Below are 22,263 nucleotides of genomic sequence, written 5' to 3' on the forward strand. Positions count from 1 at the left end.
TTCCCATTATGTTTTCTGGCAAATGAAGGAAGCGTTGTGGGAGAAGGAAGCGACGGTCGAGGTGGTATTTATATGCATTGCAAGACCAGAGGAACCTTGCACGTGCCAGGCCTCGAGTGGAGTTTCTTGGAGGAGAGACCAGCATAAGACGCGATGATTTGTCATTTTGAGGAACGCAAACATGTAGAGCTCGATGTGTCGTATTTATGGTAGACGGAATTGCTGTTGATGAATACTACAAGAAGCTGGATGGTAGCTTTGTATCGACAGCAGAGCCCGGAGAACACCACATACGTGGATACGTGGCTGCGTTGTAGTTTCGAAAGGAAGACACATGGTATATCCTGGCCGAGTTTTGGAAACATAGACATGAGCGTACTTGGTATTGATTTTTGGTAAATGGGAAATGCTTTGTTGAAGAAAGCGATATTGAATGTCGTGACTTTGTACCCAGAACAGCGCCAAGAGGGCACCGTATCAAGGGCTGGGTATCTGTCTTGAAAGACAGGATCATTTCGAAGCCATATTCAGCTTTCGAGAAGCAGACATGCAACAGTTCGTCTCTATATTTGGTTATAAGAGCGTGCTTTGTTGAAGGATGAAGAAAGGTTCGCGACTGTTGCTGTATATCGACAGCAGAGCTATGAAAGCGCCGTCATGGCTCTGGTTCCCGTGGTCTTTGGAAAAGAGGAATATCCCATAGGAGTGAGGCGATTTTGGAAGCACAGGCATGTGCCAATATCATCATGATTTTTGGTAACGCGCAAAAAGGTGTGTTGAGGAAGGAAGTATCGTTCGAGGTCAAAGCTTTATATGGAGGTCCAGCATAGCCAGGAGAGCGCCGCATCGAGGGTTGTCATGTTGATTTGGAGAAGAGATTCATCCTACAAAAGTACCAAATCTTTGGCGTCACAGACATAGCTTGGTGAGGTTTGCATTTTGGTAATCGTGAACGATAGGTGTTGGCTTGGTAAGGAACCGACCAACCGACACATTCTATGCACCTGCGGCGATTTTGGAAAGGCGAAGAACATAACCATAGTGAGTGGGGATTTTGGAAGGCCGCACACATGCCCAAAACCGGCGCCATTTTGATAAGACACGGCGTGTGTGTTGATGTAGGAAGCAGGGTGCTGAAACCGTAGCTTTATAGAGATTATGGAACTAGACCAGCAGTCCATAGTTGGGTTTACCACCATTTCCGGAAGGGCGAAAGACATGGTCGAGCGTGACACATGTTTCAGAGACTGCAGACATGTTCCGATGTCTCACGATTTTTGAAGAAAGACGAAGTGCGTGTTGAGGCAGGAAGAAGAGTACTGGAGCAGTGGTTTTATACTGATCGCCATGCCGAGGAGAGGTCCATGACGATGAATGCCAGGGACTTTGGAAGAGGCAACAGCGAGATCATCCCGACATCAGCGAGTGTTTTTGAAAGGTAGAGCCATCAATGAGGCATAGCCCAGTTTTGGTGAAACTGCAGGAATCAGTGGTGATGAGAAGGAGTGGTCCGCAAGCCCCGGCATATTTATAGCTGTCGGAACACCGGGAAGGCGGCGCATCAGAGCCCAATTAAGGCCTTTTGGCAAGAGGGAAGAACATTCATCCGAATTCCACGTGTTTTGAGCTTACGCCAACATGGGTTGAGAGCATCTAACTTTTGGTAAAGTGTGAAGTGTATGTTGATAAGAAGCAGCGCTGTGCCGAAGTGGAGCGACCATATATGTTAAAAGACTCAGAAGCGAGTCATGTAGTCGGCAAGGCAGTCTTTTGGAAGTGGAAGCGACATTTGCTTTGCTTCAAAGCCTTTTGGACGGACAGAGATTTGTCATATTCGGAACTGTTTTCGGAGAAGGCAGACATTATAAACCAGATCTTTGTTTTGGTAAATGGAGGAGAAGTAAGTATCGATGAGGAATACGCGCCCAAGCGGCAGGTTTATATATGTCGCAAGACGAGCGAGAGCGGGTCATGTTTCCGATTTTGCCCAAATTTCCAGACGGCCATTGATTAGCGGCCAACATCTTTTGTTTTGAAGCCACGGCTGCGGAGGTACTCAGCCAGGGAAAGACATGGGAGGGGGAATATGCAACTTTGATTTGGAAGATACAGGGCTATTCAATGATAGAACATGAGTCACAAAACACTCGAAACCACCCATGGCGATTGAATACGTCGATTTTTCGAAACAGACAAAACATCGGGCGGACCCGAAAGATTTTTGGAAAAAGTGAAAGATTTTCAGGCGCTCAGCCAGGAAAAGACATGAGATTCACCACGAGTGATTTTTGGAGTTCCCGACGGCTGAGAGAGGTATTTGGAAGATGTGTGGAGTAGAAGACGCAAGGTTTTATATCTACTAGATTCTACGCTAACCCTGAAGCTGTGCAAGCGTCAGGATCGTCGTTCATAACTGATACATGTATATGGCCATGTGTAGAGTATCGCTGTGCTGGATGACGGGGGAAAGGAAGTAGCTGCACATGGCGCTTCCATCAGCTCTTTTGAAGTTAAAGAACTTGACGATGCGAACGGAGTAGTCGTTTGCTATCATGAGGTCATGTTCCATAGAATCTGAATGGGGTACTTTTGGAAGAACATCTGTTGGTATGAGTTGATCATACAACACGTCGTACTTCATCGCCTCGTCCCGGTGTCTGTTTATGATGCTCGTCAGACTGGAATAGCATGAAAGGTAACTACCAAACTACGCAACAGAGTGTGCTGAAGGCTGCAATCAAACCGTGAAAGACGATGAGAATATGCCAAAAGCTGTGTTGTTTGCTTCTTCACCGACCTCCATGATTGTCGATCGCTTTCTCCCAAACGTGGTCGTTGTCTCTACCACCAGCCACGGCACGTGGAGCAATCCATCCCTCTCGAGGTACCGGCCCTATGTCAGGGCACTACCCGCTCAGCCGGATCCGAAGTTCGCGTAACTCGCGGTCAGTGTGATGAACCAGCATCTAACGAACGTGCGGGTACTTGCGTCGCGTGTGAGAAATCTATCCCTAGAGCCAGATCAACCAATCACCGCGAGTTCAGCCGCCACGAGCAGCAGACGTCGTTTCGAGTCGCGCAGCAAGTCAGGAACGCGGTCGCAAATCGCCCGCTTACCCGGGCCGAGTCAATCCACACAAGAGCCTGGTCGTGTGTTACCTGACGGCAGCGGGTGAAGTGCCAACTGGTGCTTGCTGACCGTTGAGCGCTCAGCATGGGGCGAAGATCTTGGCCCGATCATTGCCACGAAGGTCGATTTGAGCGCATTATTGTTCCGAGCAGTGTGCCTGAGACTGCAGGGCGAAGGAACAGCAAGACACGTTACGAAGCCGATCACGCGCATGCCAACCGCAGCCCAAGATTACGGCAGAGAAATGACGAGTGCGCGGTAATCCGCGTAGCGTGGCCTCTAGGAAGGGCAGTTGAGACGACTCCAGAATATACGCCGCGACCAATGAAAAGGGTTCTGGCTAGATGCAACCTTGTATTGTGTAGATCCGAGTGAATGGTTCCTTCCGTCGTAGAGGGCAATAAGAGGTCAGTGCGAGGATGGAGCAGCTGTAGCCGTTGGTGCATAATGGCTTGCAGGATGCAGCGATGTTGCTGCACGACAGCTCGCCCTTTGACTTGGAGCGGCAGCTGCGGTATTTGTTAGTGGTCGGGAGGGGTACCAGGAGTGTTGTGATGCATGGGGCTGGTGTAGCGAGTTGCGGTGTGCATGGTGAAGTGGATTGGGAGTGGTGGGGAGGAGACGATGAGGGGCGCCATCTCAGGTTGCTGCATGGCTGCAATGCGGGGCACAAGGTTTGAGGAAGTGCCCCTCTCCTTGTGTATCGCGGAACGTAAATAATAGTTGGTGAGATGTAAACAAAGGTTTCCAGGCTCTGTAATTCGTGCGGTCCTTGGAAATTGCTGCATGAGATGACCTCTCCCCATTGACCAGTGTCGAGAGTGGCTGACCAAGCATTTGTGAAGCTGTGCGGGACAGGACCGAGGTGCAGCAGCGCTTGATGGAATTAGCTTGGGCTCGACGATAGTATTTGCCGGCGCATGTTTCGGCGGACCTCGGGAATGGAGAAATGGTGACAAACGGGATCATGGAAGGGGCCCTGGTGGTGCGTCACAGTGCTTGGTGGAAGCAGAAACCAGTCAGATGGTAGTGGGAAGATGTCATGCTCCGGATTGGGAATATGTCTCAGGACGGGTTTGATGGTAGCCCTACGTCAGCGGAGGAAGGCAAGCTGGCAGCGCTCCACTGTATAGCTCTGTGTGAGCTCATGGATGGGATGGATTCTATTGTTGAAGCAATTATTAAATCCAGTATTGTTTAGTAGAGACAATAAAGACAGCTAAGCATGTGCCGTTTCTTGTCATTGCTAGGACAAGGCTTCTTCGCCGATGGCCCGCACACTTGTGAGATTGCAGCGGTCAACTGCGACGACTGGCGTACATGAAGAAGATGAAAATCGCGCAAGCCAGGCCTGTTGCGTCAAGACGTACACGGCTTCGAGGCAGTGCACACTGACCCATGGGTTACCCCTCGCACACCTGAATATTAGTTGAATATTAGACGTCAGGCCTCGTGAAGAGATTCCGAGATTCCTAGTCCCCAAGCCCGCCGCGCTCGCTGTCGTGCTGCCCATCGCGGATACCGGCCACGCAGCCCTCGCCCAGCCCAGCCCACGACATCATCTGCCGCTGATCCGCATTTGCTCGGCACGCGTGCACAGCCACTCTGCTGTGGCTCCGGATCCCGTGGTGGACGCAATTTGAAGCCGCCCCAGACCTCACCGCGACGGCGTTTGTCAGCCCGCCCACGCCTTTCACACTGCGCGCGCCTGCCCGACCTGCCCGCTCGCGCCTGGCGACGACTCCTTCACAGTCACCGTGTTTCTGCACTACAAATCGCCCCACGCGCGCCTTCCGAACCTCATCTCCACCACCACCCGCCGACGCAGATACGCCGTTTTGACCGCCGTACAATAACAGCACCTGGGCTTTTTGCCCGCGAGACACCTGCGTCTCCAAACCCATATTCCCCATAGAAAAGACCCACACCACTTCCTAGCCGCGCCGGCCAGCGAGAGACGAAAAGCAGGGAACATGGCGGCTCCCACGACCAACAACCCACCCAGCACGGCGCTCAAATCTGCGGGCTCGCCGTCCGCCTCCGCCTCGACGGCCTCTTCAGTGCACTCGCAGCCCGACACCACCGTCGTCCTCCCCCAGCCCGTCGTCAACCAGTCTGGCGCCAGCAGCGTGCAAGCCGCCGCCGAAGCGCTGCTCAAGCCCAAGAAGCCCACCATGACGTCGCGCCTCAGCAGCATGATGGGCATCAAGACCGCCCACATGGACAAGAACGGCGACGTCAAGGCCACCAACGGCACCTCGCCCAACGGCCGCCCCCAGCCTGTGCGCCAGGGCTCCGTCACGCGGAAGGAGGGGCCCGGCGCGCCCTACAAGCGCTTCTGGCTCAACGACGACGGCTCCCACGAGCACGTCCTCAAGGTCGCCAAGCGCCAGGAGAAGCTGTCCGACATGTTCCAGAGTCTCATGCTCGGCAAGAAGAAGGGCGACAATGCCGAGGACCAGCCCCTCAGTCTCATGTCAAATTGGGTCGACGTCATGCGCAACGAGAAGGAGAAGCTCGCCGAGCAGAAGAACGCCGTCAACGCCCTCCCGCAGACGCTGGTCCAGAAGTACGGCAAGTGCCAGGAGGTCGTCGGGCGCGGTGCCTTTGGTATCGTCCGCGTCGCACACAAGCAGGACCCCAAGGACTCGAAACGAGAGCAGCTCTACGCCGTCAAGGAGTTCAAGCAAAGACCCGGCGAGTCGGCCAAGCGATACCAGAAGCGCCTCACATCCGAATTCTGCATATCCTCTTCGATGCAACATCCCAACGTCATCACCACGCTCGACCTGCTCCAGGACGAAAAGGGCACATACTGCGAAGTAATGGAATACTGCTCTGGGGGTGATCTGTACACGCTCGTCCTCGCAGCGGGCCAGCTCGAGGTGGCCGAGGCAGACTGCTTCTTCAAGCAGCTGATGCGCGGTGTAGAGTACATGCACGAGATGGGAGTCGCACATCGTGACCTGAAGCCCGAGAACCTGCTCCTCACCACCCACGGGTCGATCAAAATCACAGACTTTGGCAATGGCGAGTGCTTCCGTATGGCCTGGGAGAAGGAGGCACACATGACAGCCGGTCTCTGCGGCTCGGCCCCCTACATTGCGCCTGAAGAGTACGTGGACAAGGAGTTCGACCCCCGTGCCGTCGATGTGTGGGCTTGCGGTATCATCTACATGGCCATGAGGACCGGGCGCCACCTCTGGCGTGTGGCTCAAAAAGGCGAAGATGAATTCTTCGACCGCTACCTCGAGGACCGGAAAGAGGAGGAGGGTTATCGACCCATTGAGGTTTTGCGAAGAGTGAGTCTTAGCCTAGATCATTTCTGGGATTTTGCTAACAACTCCCAGCGACAATGTCGTAATGTCATCTACTCAATCCTCGATCCTATACCTGCCCGCCGCCTGACTGCGCACCAAGTGCTCGCTTCTGAATGGGTCTCCGAGGCCAAGGTCTGCCGTGCAGGCAACGAAGGCTTTTAGGCCCCTTGATTACGGCTGGACCTCCATATTCTTAGCCTTCGTCCTCGCTCACACGACACGGATCTTGAGCCATTTGTCTGGATGTTTGCGTTCGTTTCTTGACTTGGATTTCTTATTTTGGACATACCCCCTTTACGCCCGATGCCACAGCATAGCGAGATTTTGGGCATCGGCAGCTTGTTGCACTCTCGTATGGCGTTTTCTCCTCTCGGCATCAACGGATCACCATAACGATACACACGAGTACTAGATGATGGCGTATGACGTTGCAGAGCGATGGTGGCGGACTGTACGGTTTGGGTGTAGACCTTCGCTCGCTTGTTAATGGGTACTGCGGCTGCATAGGGTAGAGCAGCTTCATGAAATTCTATACGAAAAGCACGCATCTTGTATATGAGCGTGCCGCGTGCCACGCTATCAGTCATGACCCTGCATACGTCTACCATGCATTTACACATCTGAGCAACTTTAAAACATGACGTGCAGAGTGACATGCAGATGCAAACATTCCAGATAGCATGTGATGGACGTGAGTCAAGTATGGCGGATGTCTCTATCTCTTGGCAACGTCATCGCTTAAACATTCCAAGGTTGGAGGCGCCGCAGCCATTCACTAGGCAAGCGGTGAAACAATCAAACGTGTCTTGAGGAACGCGAACGCCTGTTCACGCCGCGCCTGCAACCCCAGCTCCTCCTGGCCTACCCCATGTTCCTCCTCGACTTCACTGGGCGGCTCGAAGAAATGCAACCAAGCAATGCTCACGACTGGCACTCCGCTCCGTAATTGGGCTCTCTTCCTGCTGCTATGCAGCGCACCCGCGTCCACCCTCGCTGAGGCAGCGAATGAGGCGTCTACCGTCGAATCGAGCGCTACTGCACACTCAGGTGCCACGACGCAGCATACCTCTGCCCCCGCGCCTTCGCCCACGCCCTCGTCGTCGCCGTCGTCGTCACCGTCATTCGTCCGGAGATATACCTCGAGTCACAGCACGTGTCCGTATCGCACTATAAACTACATCACGCATACGCTCCCGCAGCAATGCGCAAAGACGAGCTGGTCAGCGCCCGCCGAGGCAGCTGCGACCAATGGCACGGGCGCTGAGGAAGGAGCTCTAGCTGGTCTACAGACTCCAATACCTGGTTTAGATGGAGGAATAGAGGGCATTGCAGGAGATAAAGGCGCGACCCCAGTAGCCACCCAGGCCGATCCAACTGGCGCAACCTCAACTGCACCCAGCAGCGACACAGCAAGCGCAGAGCCGGAGCTTGACTTGGAGGCCGACTCGCCATTCGACAACGCCAACTTCCTCTCCTTTGACGAGTGGAAGAAGAGGAACCTGGCCAAGGTCGGTCAATCGCCAGAAAACGTCGGACAGGGACGGGCAGCAGGCACAGACCAAGCCGCACGGCGACGACCCGTAAACGTCAACGCCCTAGACTCGCTCGGTGACGAGGGCGAGATATCTATCGACTTTAGTGGCTTTGGGTCACCGGACGACGAGAACATAGCGAACAACTTCCAGCACGGCAAACAAAGCGCTGATACCTCAAAAGCTGCTGGTGGAGAGGGCAAAGTCGCACCAAACTCGTTCGCCCTCAGCAAAGATGCGGGCAAGACGTGCAAGGAGCGCTTCAACTACGCCTCGTTCGACTGCGCAGCTACAGTGTTGAAGACTAACAAGCAGGCGAAGAGCTCGTCTTCCATCCTAGTCGAGAACAAGGACAGCTACATGCTGAACATATGCTCCGTAGACAACAAGTTTCTCATAGTAGAGCTCTGTGACGATATCCTGGTGGACACCATCGTTCTCGCTAACTACGAGTTCTTCTCCTCCATGTTCCGCCATTTCAGGGTGAGCGTGTCAGATCGCTATCCTGTGAAGATGGAAAAGTGGCGCACACTGGGCACGTTCGAGGCACGGAATTCCAGGGACATTCAGCCTTTCCTCATTACCGAGCCGCAGATCTGGGCGCGGTATCTGCGTGTGGAGTTTCTGACTCAGTTTGGGAATGAGTACTATTGCCCGCTTAGCGTTTTGCGTGTCCATGGTACGACGATGATGGAGCAGTTCAGGCAAGAGGAAGAGGAGGCGAGAGGGATAGACGATGACGAAAACCTGGAGGCGGAGGGCGTTGAGGTCAAGAAGGCGGCTGAGGATAGTGGGCCCTTGCCGCCAGAGGAGATACCGATCGAAGCGGTGAAGGAGCTCAGCACTAATTCGGAGGCCTCAGCGGCGAGCGACGTTGCTCAGCGAGATATCGCTCCAGATGTCAAGTCTGAGTCGCCTCGTAACGACGTGCCATATGGGAGTCCTCCGTCGCCTACTGCCATGGTAGAGCCAGTGATCGATGATCCCCAGCATCAGCCTGTGCCAGACTCGACGACCATCTCATCTCCGTCGGTGACAAGCAATCACGAAGTCACCAACGACAACAGTACAGCTAGTGGAGAGACAAAGTCACTGGAAGTTCCTTCGCCAAGTCCGACAGATTCCACCCCGCAGGCTCAGAGCCCTACTTCTGAAGCCTCTACGATCAACCCTTCAAGTTCTTCGTCTCGAGTTGACAGCGCTGCAACGCAGACCGCGAACACCGTAGGCTCTTCTTCGAGCAGTCCAGCAGCAAAGTCATCGAACAACGGCACTGTTGCAAATCTGCCATCGCAAGGACGAGGATCATCTACACAGCCAAATGCTCCAGCACCCTCAACGCAAGAATCGTTCTTCAAGTCGATACACAAACGTCTCCAATACCTCGAAGCTAACAGCACGCTCTCATTACAATACATCGAAGAGCAGTCTCGCGCTCTCAGAGATGCATTTGTGAAAGTGGAAAAGAGGCAACTGGCAAAGACAGAGAAGTTCTTGGACCATCTCAATAGTACGGTCATGTTAGAGCTCAAGAGTTTCCGCAACATGTACGACCAGCTGTGGCAGAGCACAGTCATCGAGATAGAAAGCATGAAAGAGCGTCAGCAGTCTGAGATCGGCGAGATAGGCACTCGTCTAAGTCTAATGGCGGACGAACTTGTCTGGCAGAAGAGAATGGCTGTCGTGCAATCTACCCTTCTACTCCTCTGCCTGGGTCTGGTCCTCTTCGTCAGATCGGGAACTCTAGGATCCACAGCCGATGTACCAATCGTACAGCAGCTAGGCAACAGGTACACCAGTTTCTTCGAGTCCTCGCCTCCGCGCAGCCCACCAGATACATCAGGCATGTCGAGACAACGCCGTACTTTCCGCAACATGTGGAAGAGTGACGCGACTACACACCTCAGCGACCACCACCACAATGACAGTGACGGCGGCGGTCAACACAATCTGTCCGACGCCGAAACCGATGGTCTGAGAAGTCCGGTACAGATTGAGTATAGTCCACCTACGCCCACGACACCTACCATTCATTCTACCATACACAGAAACGGCGACCATCGAGACGAAGACATATCAAGTCCACCTATCCGCGTAAACGGTATCCACAATGACCAAGACAATCCTGAACACGACGATAGAAAAGAGAATATCCCTCCAACACCTACCTCGGCAGTATCAACAGCAGAAGACCAAGCCGCTCGAATCCAAGTCCTAGAGACACAATCCGGGCCTGCGACACCGAACGGAACAAGGGATAGTAGACCGAGTTGGGAAGAGGTGGATCGTGCGATGGACTTGTTGAAGGCTGAGGAAGCAGGGCAGCAAGATAATGCGCAGGGACGAGGAAAGGCGGAGGAGATGGTGTCGCGAGGTTCCTTAGATTCGCCACGCTCGCCGGGTTCACCGGGGAGTATAGGGAGTCCGGGGAAGAAGAGGAAGAAGAAGGGTGGGAGCAACGGGAACGCGCATGGCGGTGGAGGTGGGCTGGGGAATGGAGGTGCGAGCAGTGGACAGGGGAAGAAGAAGAGGAGTCCGCTGAGGAGGAGTCATAGTAACTTTGATGGGGCAGGTGGGAGTGGGGAGTGATGTCTGGAACCTGACGGGTGCACGATATTCTTTGGTTTTCAAGAAGAGCGAGTTGGTTTTGCATCGTTGGCGCATAGGGATGATGGCGTTTGTAATAGCATTGCGATACTTCACTCGAAGCAGAGAATGAGGTGGCGTATATCGTGGTGTTCGGATATAGGCATCGTCGCACACTTACACCTCGAACATGCTCATGATACATCATTACATGTCTCTCGCGGCTTGACAACATTTTCCATCCCATCTCACATGAAACTCCTTCCTAATCTAGTAACTTGTCAAGAACCGTGGATCACGGTTTCACTCTCCTGTACTCCAACCACTCCGTACGCCTTCTCCTATTTACTTTCCAACGCAGATGCGCATGTCTATACTTCTGGTATGTGTACATCTGATACTCTATATTTATTGACTATTCACGAGAGTTAGAGCTTAAAGTCCCGCGGGAATGGGATTGTTATAGCGCTGAGCGGTTGAGATGGTAGATAGAAGGGAGTTCGCGGTCGTGGTGGAGGTTTGAGATGCTGCCTAATCGGGTAAGTTGGAGAAAGGTGTGGATGACGGTGAGCTCCCACGGGCGCACTGGGCGGGCTGGGAGCGAGATGGGAGCGACCTGGGCGTGCTGGGGCGAGCCGGGCGGGTGGTGCGAACGGTGCAAACGGTGCAAACGGTGCGTATCTGGCGAACCGCGCGAATTGTGCGAATTTCGCGGACGCCGCGTCTTGAGCGAACCGCGCGAACATCGCAGATTTGGCGACCATGGCGGCCAGCGCTGCCATGGCAAACCTCGCGTTGGCGACGGCAAGGTCGAGCAGGGCGTCGAGGGCGCGCAGCAGCACGAAGACACTTTGCCATAATCCACACTTGATCCAAACCTTCCTAATCGGGTAATTTGGATGAGGTTCGCAGGGGATGGGAGGTTTGTTGCGCTGGAGGGTTAGGGTGATGTCCTTGAATTTGATGTTCTGTGTCTTTGAACGGATAGGCAACGTAATCGTAGAGGTAGTGGGAAGCTGGAATAGGTAGGTGTCGATTGTAGGTGTATATTGTCTACCAAGATGTCGCCGCGCCTACGACCTCCAGATACATTACCATCTACAGTCCCGATCAGGCAGGTTCTCTAGAGCGTGGATCACAGCAACTTTCACAACCCTCCTACCACCAGCACCGTTGTCATCTGAACATGGTTTTGTGCGGCACTAGAAGTTGGTGTTGCGCGCTGTCTGACGTACAAGCCGCATTAGGCAGGTTTTCAAAAGCCGTCGATTGCGGCGTCTGCAGAGTTACCACAGGCCCTCGTCGTCTGAACTTGCCAAGACATCAACAGGTCTTCCGCGCTAGAGATTGCAGTGCAATTTCGACATGTGTTGGCTCTAACCTACCAGGTAAAGTCTGCAAAGAGCCGCTTCCGCGCATACGTCTGCCCTGTCTGCTGTCGCACAACAAGGCTAAGATCCGCCCTCGTCGTTCCACCTGCTCTTCCGCGCTAGAGATTGCAGTGCACCTGCACACTGCCCCGCTCAGTACCCATGTTCCTCATACGGCACTGTTCGCTTACCTCGTCCATCACGCTAGACATTGCAGTGCAATTCCCAAAGTAGATGACCGGGCACGTCTTCGTCCCATCCCCCGCTGGGCAGTCTTTCTCCCACTTCTTCCTTCGTTGCGTGAGGCTGGTTTCCAGTCCTGCTTCTAGCAGAACTTCTGCGCTAGAAATCGCAGTGCTGTACCAGATATGGTTTCACCAGGAACAAGGTCTGTACCTAAGTATACTTAAGCCGTTCGCTTACTTCCCTCTCTACGCTAGGAATTGCAGTACTCACCAGTTGCCATGCACTGTTGCCTATCGAGCTGCTCTTCAGCGCTAAGAATTGCAGTGCATGAAAGCTGTCGTCCAATTGCTCATGTATGAGCCCAGCACTCGGGTACCATCCAACTAAACGAGCTAGCTCAGGACCTTCTCATCTTCTATCATGCATACTGCCCCGTTTTTGACTGCTCTTCCGCGCTAGAGATTGCAGTGCAAAATGATGTTTCAGACCCCACGGAAACACAGCTGGCACATGTATAGCCTTCCAGTCTCGTCTCTCTGGCATCCGGGCTACACTGAATATCGCAGCACAATTACTACGTGCCACAAAGAGAAGAGAAACCTGAAAGCGTTCTCCGAAATTTAGCGTCGAACACTCCACTACACAACTGCTGCAGAGACTATTATGAAATGCATAGCCATGTACAAACAACCTCGCAGCGATTTCCGGCAGCTATATCGGTGACACTCGTCCGGATGTTTCTGAAGCTCTGGTCGCATTCAAAATTCAATTCTCAAGGTCCATGGCGATTTCCTGGCACTGAGTATGCAATGTGGAATCTCACATGTGGGTTTCACATGTATTTCCAGACTTGGTCTTTCAGCCTCGTCCGTTCAGCTTTTCCTCCACGTTAAAGACTGCAGTGCAGCCCATATCTCACATCCCTTCCGCAGATTACAGTGATGAAGCGCTCACTATCGGCTACAGCCATATACACAGCCTGGTGTGTATACCCTCAGACTGGTTGCCTGCGCTAGAGATTGCAGTGCTGCTCCATGCGTCTCGGAACACTCAAGCCTACTAGCTCGCTAAGGATGCTTCATCTTCTCTCATACACGATTCCCTGTTCTCGGCTGCGCTTCCGCGCTAGAAATTGCAGTGCAACACCGGGCTGAGTGGGGTACCCATAAGACATGCGTGATTGGTCACCTCCTTCATTACTCCTCATCCATTCAGCCTGGTATAAAATCCCCATGACTACTCGTCCGCACTACCTAGGTAAGAATTGCAGTGCAGTGCTAGGCTTATGCCTAGCAGAGAAAGCGCGGTATCCAACCACATACAACATCAGCCTCGCGTGAACTGCTCTTCGGCGCTAGGAATTGCAGTGCAGTGCGCGAGGCTGGGGTTTAGATCGCGACAGCATTCCGGTGAGAAGGCTTCAGCGAGACCTCGAGAGCGTTCCAAGGTTGTTATTGGTCACATGCCCACATGTCCGCATGCGCATAGCCAATGATAAGCATACATCTTAACAGCTCGTTCACGCTAGAGATAGCAGTGCACTCGTTTTTTGTCCACCCTCTGCACAGCCCCAATTCTGGACTGCTCGTCCGCGCTAGAGATTGCAGTGCAAATTCGAGTAAAGGGGCCAGAAGTATGGGGGCCGGAAGTGTCATAGGATTTCTTATTCATCGTTGCCTTCATCTGATAGTCTGACTCCCCTTCATCTTTCGTCCACACAACATATCAAAATGGAACAGTATAGATGGCTGAACAAAGCGCTTCCGACCTCCACACGTCTCTAGAAGACGCTTACGTGAAGTCTCTGTTGACCACCCGCCGCATACGAATAGGTCCGTTTCAACATGACGACGTCTACGCGAATTATGACAGGCTCTCGAGATGTCTTGAGGCATGATATGGACTTCAAATCAGAGCGGTCAACAAACTCACCTGATCGGTATCATTTCCAGAACATTGCCGCCAATTCGCCAGGGAACGGGTACAACTTAGAGTGACAAGGCCGCGGATTTGCACGACTGAAACATGCAGTACGAGCGTAGCATTCTCAGCCCTGTGGCCTCGTCTAGTCAACTCCTTATCCGCGCTAAGGATTGCAGTGCAATTTCACCGACCTTTGAGACATAGCGGCCGGTCTACCAGTCTACCGGTCATGAAGCGTTAGCTATTGGTCACCCAATATGCACAGCCTGGTGTGAATGTCTTCGGGCAGCTCGCTCACGCTAAAGATTGCAGTGCAATTGCCTTACCGATGGAGGTAGATATTTTATCATGGTCTTCCACTCCCACGCATTGTGTCTTAATGCAGCCACATCTGATGAAGTCATACTAATTTGCGCCAAACTTCAAAGTGTTTTTGAACGTCTTAGCTTTTTCTTTATCTGTTTCAGAAAAGCCGTGTACTGTACTGTCCAGCACACCAGTATACGCTGCAGGAACAGCCGACGCACAAGTTTTTCATGCAGTCCGTTTCTACCGTTGCGAATGTCTCTTCTTCGTGAAACAGTCCACCAAAAAACCTTCCCATCACAACACTTTCCATCACGCTACAACGTGACGTCCAGACCTTCTGAAAAGACGTCGTCCGCACTGGAGATCGCAGTGCACAATTGCAAGGATGGCAAGTCCAACGTCTTTCCAGCCTCTCCGATTCTTCCGCATAAAGGCATCCGCGATTAGTCACATTCCTGCTGTCCTTCCTCCAGAAAACCTGATGTAGAGTCTCTGAGACTGCTCTGCCCGCGCTAGGAATTGCAGTGCAAACTGAAGGACTGTCTGCTAATGTTGCTGACACTAAAAAGTGGGTATCGAATTACATACAGGATCAGCCTTGTGTGAACGGCTCTTCAGTGCTAAGAATTGCAGTGCAAAAGCCACGGAATCCCAGTGCACATCAATGCATATAGCCAATGATAGGCATACATGGTGACAGCTCGTCCACGCTAGTGATTGCAGTGCAATGTAGGTACGTGTCTTCCACACAGAAAACCCAAGGTTTGGGTGGCCTGTCATTCGTCCACATTGCTCCCGGTGTACCCGTCGGTCACCATCTGTCCGCTCTGATGCACATAGCCCCAATTCTGACATCTCTTCTGCGCTAGAGATTGCAGTGCAGACTGTGGCTTGGATGGAATTTGTCGTATTCTGTACATCCATGTCCATCCATACACCCTAGTCATTAACCCTCTCGTCCGCGCTAGAGATTGCAGTGCAAAATATGGGGGCCACGTTTGCCAAGTTTGCGACCTGTGCGAACCATCACTAGCGCAATCGCCTTCAATCAGGCATTCGTCCAGTCTGCAAAACTTGTAGTAAAGAATAATCCGCATGGATATTTCAACATTCAATCATTACCACCGTCTACACCCTCCCACCCCTCTTCCGTTATGATCACCTCTCCACCTCACTCTCCCGTCTTCCCTCCTCAGCCCTCATATCCTCCCGACTCCCCTGTCCCCTAATCCCCCTCCAAAGCCCACTCAGCGTACTAAGCGCACTCAAACTCCTTCCTCTACCCACTCTCCTCCCACCACCCGGCGTCCTCGCCCCAGCATTACCACCTGCACCATCCTCACCATTAGCACTATCCCTCGTCCGTCTTCTACTCAACGGCTCACCAACAACCAATCCCGCACCCATCATACCATCCTCTCCATCTCTAACATCTCTATCCCTCGCAGCCAACGCAAGCAAACTCTCCCTCCTCCTAACACCACTCCCCCTCTTCAAATCCTGAACCATAGTACTCAGACTCGTACTCAGTGGACTCGCTAGCAGCGGACCCCCCGCAATACTATTCCTCGCACTTTGAACCCTATCACTCGTTCTCAATCTCCTGAGCCCCATACCCGATCCCGGCGTCGTGGGGACTTCATTCGACGATTTCCCGCGCGTAGGCGTGCTGGGCGGTGGGAGATGCGTGTCGGAGACTGAGACTAAGGGCGCGGGTGCGGCTTCAGAGGGGAGGACGGGGGTGGATGTGTGCCGGTTTAGGGGTGGGGTGCGGTGGGTGGGTTCGTTGGGGTGGGACCAGGGGTTTGCGACGAGGGAGGAGATTATGTCGGCGGTGGCGGGGCGGGTGGGGTTTGGTGGGGTGGAGGGATCGGTGGTGGGGGTGAATGTGATGTTTGGGGTTGAGGGGCGGGTGTCTTCTTCGGTGTCGTCTTGGTAGCGGCGTTGGACGGATGCGGGTGGGGAGAGGGCTCGTGTTGTTGAGGAACGGCGTGTACTTCCAGTGACTTCTTCGCTGGGCTCGTTGATAACGTCTGTGTAGGTTTCGCCGGCTAGATGGATGGCGTCTTCGGGTTCTGGGTCGTGGTCGGAGTCGGAATCGTCATGGTTTGATGGGCGGCCGCTGGTGATGAGCCAGACGCCGAAGAAGGTTAGGGCGCATCCGCCGACGAATTTTCCAGCGTCTTCTCCTGAGGTGCGCTCGAAGTCGCGGTAGAGGACTGCTGAGCCGCCGATGACGGAAAGAGTGAAGAGGACGAATTGGACGGGGATGACCTGCGTCGCGTCGAAGCGCTGGAGAGCTCGGTTGACGTATTTGATCTGCATTACTGCTGTGCCGACGAGGATGGCAACCAGTAGATAAAAGACTGGGAAGGTGATGGCGCGCCAAAGCGTGTATGAAAGCAGCGAAGCAACACCTTTCGTAGACAACGCTGTGTATCCGCCTAGAAACCGTTAGCTTTCAATCCCAAGAACGTCCCCATGTCTGTTCCGTATACATACCAAATAACCCCACAAGTCCCAAATCAATCAAAATATTCTTCTCCCCATACCGATTACTCGCAACCATCAGCATCGCAATAACCCCCACCGTAATCCCCAAATACGTCTCAAACTCCCATCTTCTGATCAAATCCCAGATCTCTCCCGGACCCAACTTGGGATTATTGTCATTCGCCGAAAGTACAACGGTGACCGCGCCCCCAACAGCAATAACAACACCCAACGCATCTCTCTTGCGGAAAGGCTCCTTGAGCATAAACGGCGCGATGATGCAATTCGAGATGAGCGCAACAACGCCGAGCGGGGAAACGATAGACGCAGGCGCGAACCCGTAGGCGAGGAAGTTCCCCGCTTCGCCGATTGTCATGAGGATGATGCCGAACCACCAATACGGCGATTTGAGATACGACGTCTGCTTGAACACCTCCTGCTTGCCCGACTCAGCGCTATCTTCTCTTCCCACAGCCGGTCTCGTATCCCGTGGTATCAACGGATCGCTCTCCGAGGCCTCAAAGATATCGTCTTCCTCGCCATTACTCCTCCTCCTATGTTCAACCATGCCCTCGCTCCTCCTGCTCCTCAACCCCATCTTCTGCACCTCCTCTGCCAATCTCCCCGCATCGTGCATCCCCGCCTTCCGCCTCTTCCTCTGCCGTTCTTTCTCGTGGAATTCGCGATCTAACCGTATGTGCGCGTATCGCTGCATGTTAAGCGCAAACGAGATGAGCACGTTGCCTATTATGGCGGTGATGATGCCGATTAGACTGCTCCAGTTCTCTGTGTATCCGCCGCCTCCTCCTCCGCCTCCGTGGGCGTCTTTCGATATCCATGATAGCGCGGCGTAGGGTGTGGGTGTGGGTGTTGGTATTAAGTTCTGTAGTGCTGTCGCTGGGCCTGCAGCGACGGGGTGGCTGGGTGGTATATGCATCGTTATCGCTGTGGGATAGGAATTCTCGAGGGAGCTCGTCGTCTAAGCAATAGATTCGTCCGCGCGTCGTCACGTATCGCCGCTCGTCCTCGTGGAAGCTCGTTCGTTGGGGGTGCTTCTTCTCCGTTCCCTCGGTTCTATTCGTTGCGTATCGTAGATTGCGACAAAGAAGCTATGTACAACGAAGGCGGTCCAACGAAGGTAGTACAACGAAGGCACAAGAAATGGAGACAACAATAATTATATGCGACCAAGGATACAGGGCGGTGACAACATGTTGTTTTTGCCCAGAAGTTTCGGCGGTGCTACAGAGTCGCGGCCCGTGGCTGCAAAGTTGGGCGGGCTTGCTTGCTTGGGTGGTCGGTCGGCTTGGAGCTGGTGCCGTATGCCGCGCGACATTTTGCAGGGTTCACTGATGCTGGCCCACGCTAGCCGTTACCGTGCATGGTGGATCCGTCGACTCCGGACGGCGCGCAACAGTATCATGGGGATGAACGTCGTCTGGAGTAGTCAAGAAACGAAGGTGTCCATGTTTGAACGATCCTATCAGCTGCAATTCTCTTACCCCTTACACCACGAGGCTAACATGCGACAACACTTCTTCTCGCAGTTCTGCAGCGCGATAAGCAAAAAGCGCCTCTGCTCCCTACACTGGTCAAACTGTAATCACCAACACTCGTCATAGAACGATCTCGAAACCGCAACGCAAAAGTTCCACGGATTTTCCATGAAGATATTCATTTTGAGATATAATGTACAATATCACACGAACTAGATGTCCATCTGGAATAAAGAATCCTCATGCAGAGATCATCTCGCCAGCCGACGTGCAAATTGATACCCATTAGCACTTGGCCTGATACGCCACCGATGAATGCAAACGCTATCCCTATGCTTTTGTAGAATCCGATACCGTGGCCTTCAGTCTGGAATGCTTCAGGCAAGAGACATCTGCGCCTCTCCGTTGGTTGCCTCTGCAACACCATCGGCATCCTGCTCCATGCTCTCAGCGACCTCGTCAGGCTCAGCAGCAAGAAGTCTGATGCGAGCTTCGACCGCCTCTTCGCCGACAACAGACTCTTCGACCTGCGCTTTGCGGATGAAGACAGTCTGCCAGCGCTTGCCCCAAGCCTTGATGAGCTCGACTTCTTCTTCGGTGAGCGAGCCATTGGAGGACTTCTCAATCAGAGTGTCAGCGGAACCCTCTGCGACACCACGCATCGAGTCTTCAATGTACTTGAACAGCTCGCGAGCGTTGTCACGGTCCTTGGCAAGGGTGGCCTCAACCATCTCAATCTGCTCTTGGGGAAGACCCTTCTGGAGACGGGCTGACGCGATCTGACGGTTACGGTTGGTGACCTTGGCGACTGTGTTGCTAACCATCTCAAAGACCCAGCTCTCGGTTAGAGCCTCGCCAGCTCCCATGTGGCTACCGAATACCCACTGAACGACAGTCATCGGCGCAAGAATAGTATAGTTGAGCAGAATATCGATGATGCGGACCGCAACACCAGGCTGGTCTTTCCAGTACTCGACGACGCTTGCAACGATCTGGCGACGTGCGACCTCGTTCTGCGAGAGCTCCAGTAGCCTGTCCTTGCCGCGTTCAATGCAAGACAGAACGTGGGACAATGATTTCGCTCCCAGTCGGCAGATGGCGGTGACGAAGGCGTCAGTCGAAGGCACGAGGACTTCGGTAATGCCTTGTTCAAGAGCCTTCTCGTGAATGCTGTCGATAGTGACTTGGATCTCTTCGGCGGTAGCCTTCTTCCTGAGTTGACTCAGGAGCATCTGACCTTCAGCAGCGTAGGGGGTTTCTGTGGTGTTGTTAGCGGGATGCATGTTACATGCAGAGTATACATACGTTGGTTGTCGTATTTGAAGTCAGGGCTGTTGTCTGCGTCTAGACGCTCAGGAATCATGGTGTGCATCGGCTCTGGCAGCGTTGATCGAATGCGCTTGGCAAAGGACAACCTTATCTCCTTGTCCAAAGTCGCAAGAATGAAAGCCTTCTTCGGGTGCAGGTTGGACAGCTCGAGATCCTCAAGCCTAAAGTTGGGTTAGCGTAGTTCCAAAGAAAAGAGAGATCAACATACCACTCAGTCCATCTCCATCGGAACTCGAAGTTGCTGAGATGATGGGAGAACCAATCGAGGAATCGGTAGCCTAGCTCAAGATCCATCATGGGCAGGTTCTTGTAAATGGTACGGATGGCACGTCCAAGAGACGGGGCAATAGCAGCAGGTGCGACCTTGCAGCATTGTGTAATGAGCGCATGGTAGTAAACAAGCTTGTGCTCGGCGCTAGGGAGCTTGAACAGTTGCGAGAAGATGGCATCGATGATCATATCTTCTGACTTGTACTGAATCTTGTCGCCGACCAGTTCACGGAATTTGTCGAAAGGTGAGCCGCGCTTAGCGAAGATGTCGACGGACCAGTAGCAGTCAACATCCACGAGGAACTTGGCCACCATTTCACGGTTAAAGTCGAGCTGGTTGATGGTGTCAACAATGGCATCCCGAACAAGCGACGAGGCAATGTCGGTGGTCTTGGGGACGGTGTCGACTTCTTGATCAGCGAACAGGGAGAAGTACGCCTCCGGGAAGACAGGCCGTGGGCCAGGATTGACTGGTGACGGGATGGTGAAAGTCGGGAAGGCGTGAGTCTGAGGAGCCGTGGGGAGGGCGTCTTCTTCCTTGGCATCCGCCCTACGCAAAGCCTCGAGGTCGATGCGTGGAAGGCATCTCAGCTCGAAACCAGACTCGGCTTCGGCTGACAACTGTGCTTGAAGAAGGCCAATGACGCTGTGGTGGTCTACCGGCTTCGACTCGAAATCGCCGACATAGGAATGAATGAGGCTCTCGATAGGAACCGCATTGCTCGCCACGATGCCGGTGTTCTTCAGTAGTTGTTGCGCTTGTTCGTGGAAACGCTCTCCTCCAGCGACGATGGCGTAGGGAATGGTGAGTAGGATGATCTTGACGAGTTCGATACCGACAACCTAGCATTGTTAGTAAATATTCCCCTTCACTGCAGGGAGATCTTACATCGTTCTCGTTGGCACTCTGAAGGTCAACGACTGTGTCGAAGAGTTGTCCAAGGAAAGTGAAGACACCATCATCCTCGTAGAGCGACTGCAGGCACGCGAAGAACCTCAGAAGCAACTTGAACTCTTTCCATTCGCCCGCATTCAGCGCCTCCTGTGCCCGGTCTCCGACGCGCTTCATGGCCTCGATGGTGATTTGTGGCTTGACATCGTTGGCGTAGTAAGCGACGGCTGCGACGAACGGGATCTTGAAGGGTTGCTCGATGATCCTAAGACAGTTAGTGAAAGTTGAATTGATGGGGGTATTGTCTCTACTTACAATTGTACCAAGACATCGAAGAAGTCGGATCGGAGACGCTCATCGTCAAAGTGCTCTCCAAAGTACTTTGCGATCTCGATAGCCTCGTCCTGTGGGAGCTTGGTGGAGCTGGCAATGTTCAAGAGCAGTCTGCGCAGCTTGGGGAACGGCGGCTCTTCGTATCGGCGACGTGGACCTCCATCATCGTTACGGCGGCGCTGGGGTCCGCGACGGTCATCACCACGGTAATGGTTGTCGTCATCTGCGCGACGCTGTTAGTACAGTGGAAATGCCAGAAACACAAGCCAGTCTATGGGGTAGGGAGCATAGTCTCGGCCTTGATTTGATGCCCATTACAGCCATCGAATCAGAGAAGCTATCCAGCCCACCCGTGCAGCTTGCGCAATCGTTTGTAATAGGACCTGTGCAGACTCACCATCACGGCGGCGCTTGTTGTTTCCTCGATAGTTTCCACGATCGCGCCTGTCATCACGTCGGTCCTCGCGCCTATCATCGCGCTCTTCTCTGACGTCTGCATCCGCCATGGTTGCGACCAAGACTGCGCGTGCCTTCTCTTCTAACGTCTCCGGAGAATCTTCCCTCAAGTGCGACGGGATTCGTGTAGAGTTGGCGCCGAGGTCGTCGTGATCGTAATATACGGGCTGCCGTGGGGGATAGAAGTCGCCGTGTCGATGATTATACACACGGTCGCGGAATGGGGTGGTTCGGGTGCGATGTTGGCGGATGGTTCGCGATAGTGAATCGTCGAGTTGGCGCGGAAGTCGCACTGGAGCTTGCGCATCGAAAGGGTTAGCGGCATTTGCTCCCGTTCCAGGCGTATCTTGGCGCTCGGTCCATGCTCTCTCGACGTCAACGTCCATTGCCAAATCATTGAACGGTGAACTGTCCCGAAAGAGATGTTGCTGCGCTTCCTCATCGGTTAACTTGAGTAGGGCCATGCGATCTGCTGACATGAATGTGCAATCCATATCTAGGTTATTGATATTGCTGCTTTTACCGTGACGTTGTTAACTGTTGGTTTGCACCTGACTACCTCTTCGATCAAATGATTTGGTCTGTTAAGAGAATAGATGTAGACGACAAGATAGAGGCTTTATATACAGCTCCATCAC

At 53.3% G+C, this 22,263-nt stretch overlaps 4 protein-coding genes across 4 annotated transcripts; 2 read left to right on the forward strand and 2 right to left on the reverse strand.

The window, feature by feature from the left end:
* Positions 1-5,103: 5,103 nt before the first annotated feature.
* J4E92_007937 (uncharacterized protein) lies at positions 5,104-6,612 on the forward strand (the record flags this gene model as incomplete). The annotated part of the gene is made up of 2 exons (XM_051499297.1): positions 5,104-6,432; positions 6,481-6,612. 2 exons carry the CDS (start codon positions 5,104-5,106, stop codon positions 6,610-6,612), a joined length of 1,461 nt encoding a protein of 486 aa, XP_051350546.1.
* Positions 6,613-7,367: 755 nt separating this feature from the next.
* On the forward strand, positions 7,368-10,571 carry J4E92_007938 (uncharacterized protein; the record flags this gene model as incomplete). The annotated part of the gene is made up of 1 exon (XM_051499298.1): positions 7,368-10,571. One exon carries the CDS (start codon positions 7,368-7,370, stop codon positions 10,569-10,571), a length of 3,204 nt encoding a protein of 1,067 aa, XP_051350547.1.
* Positions 10,572-15,514: 4,943 nt separating this feature from the next.
* J4E92_007939 (uncharacterized protein) lies at positions 15,515-17,786 on the reverse strand (the record flags this gene model as incomplete). The annotated part of the gene is made up of 2 exons (XM_051499299.1): positions 15,515-16,800; positions 16,859-17,786. The coding sequence occupies 2 exons, from the start codon at positions 17,784-17,786 to the stop codon at positions 15,515-15,517; spliced, it is 2,214 nt and encodes a 737-aa protein (XP_051350548.1).
* A 936-nt stretch (positions 17,787-18,722) lies between these two features.
* On the reverse strand, positions 18,723-21,675 carry J4E92_007940 (uncharacterized protein; the record flags this gene model as incomplete). The annotated part of the gene is made up of 6 exons (XM_051499300.1): positions 18,723-19,603; positions 19,651-19,835; positions 19,883-20,787; positions 20,834-21,101; positions 21,152-21,392; positions 21,567-21,675. 6 exons carry the CDS (start codon positions 21,673-21,675, stop codon positions 18,723-18,725), a joined length of 2,589 nt encoding a protein of 862 aa, XP_051350549.1.
* Between the last annotated feature and the right edge of the window lie 588 nt (positions 21,676-22,263).

The sequence above is a fragment of the Alternaria infectoria genome (assembly GCF_024043175.1).
Source record: "Alternaria infectoria strain BMP 0036 chromosome Unknown scaffold_14, whole genome shotgun sequence".
NCBI classification, from domain to species: Eukaryota; Fungi; Ascomycota; class Dothideomycetes; order Pleosporales; family Pleosporaceae; genus Alternaria; species Alternaria infectoria.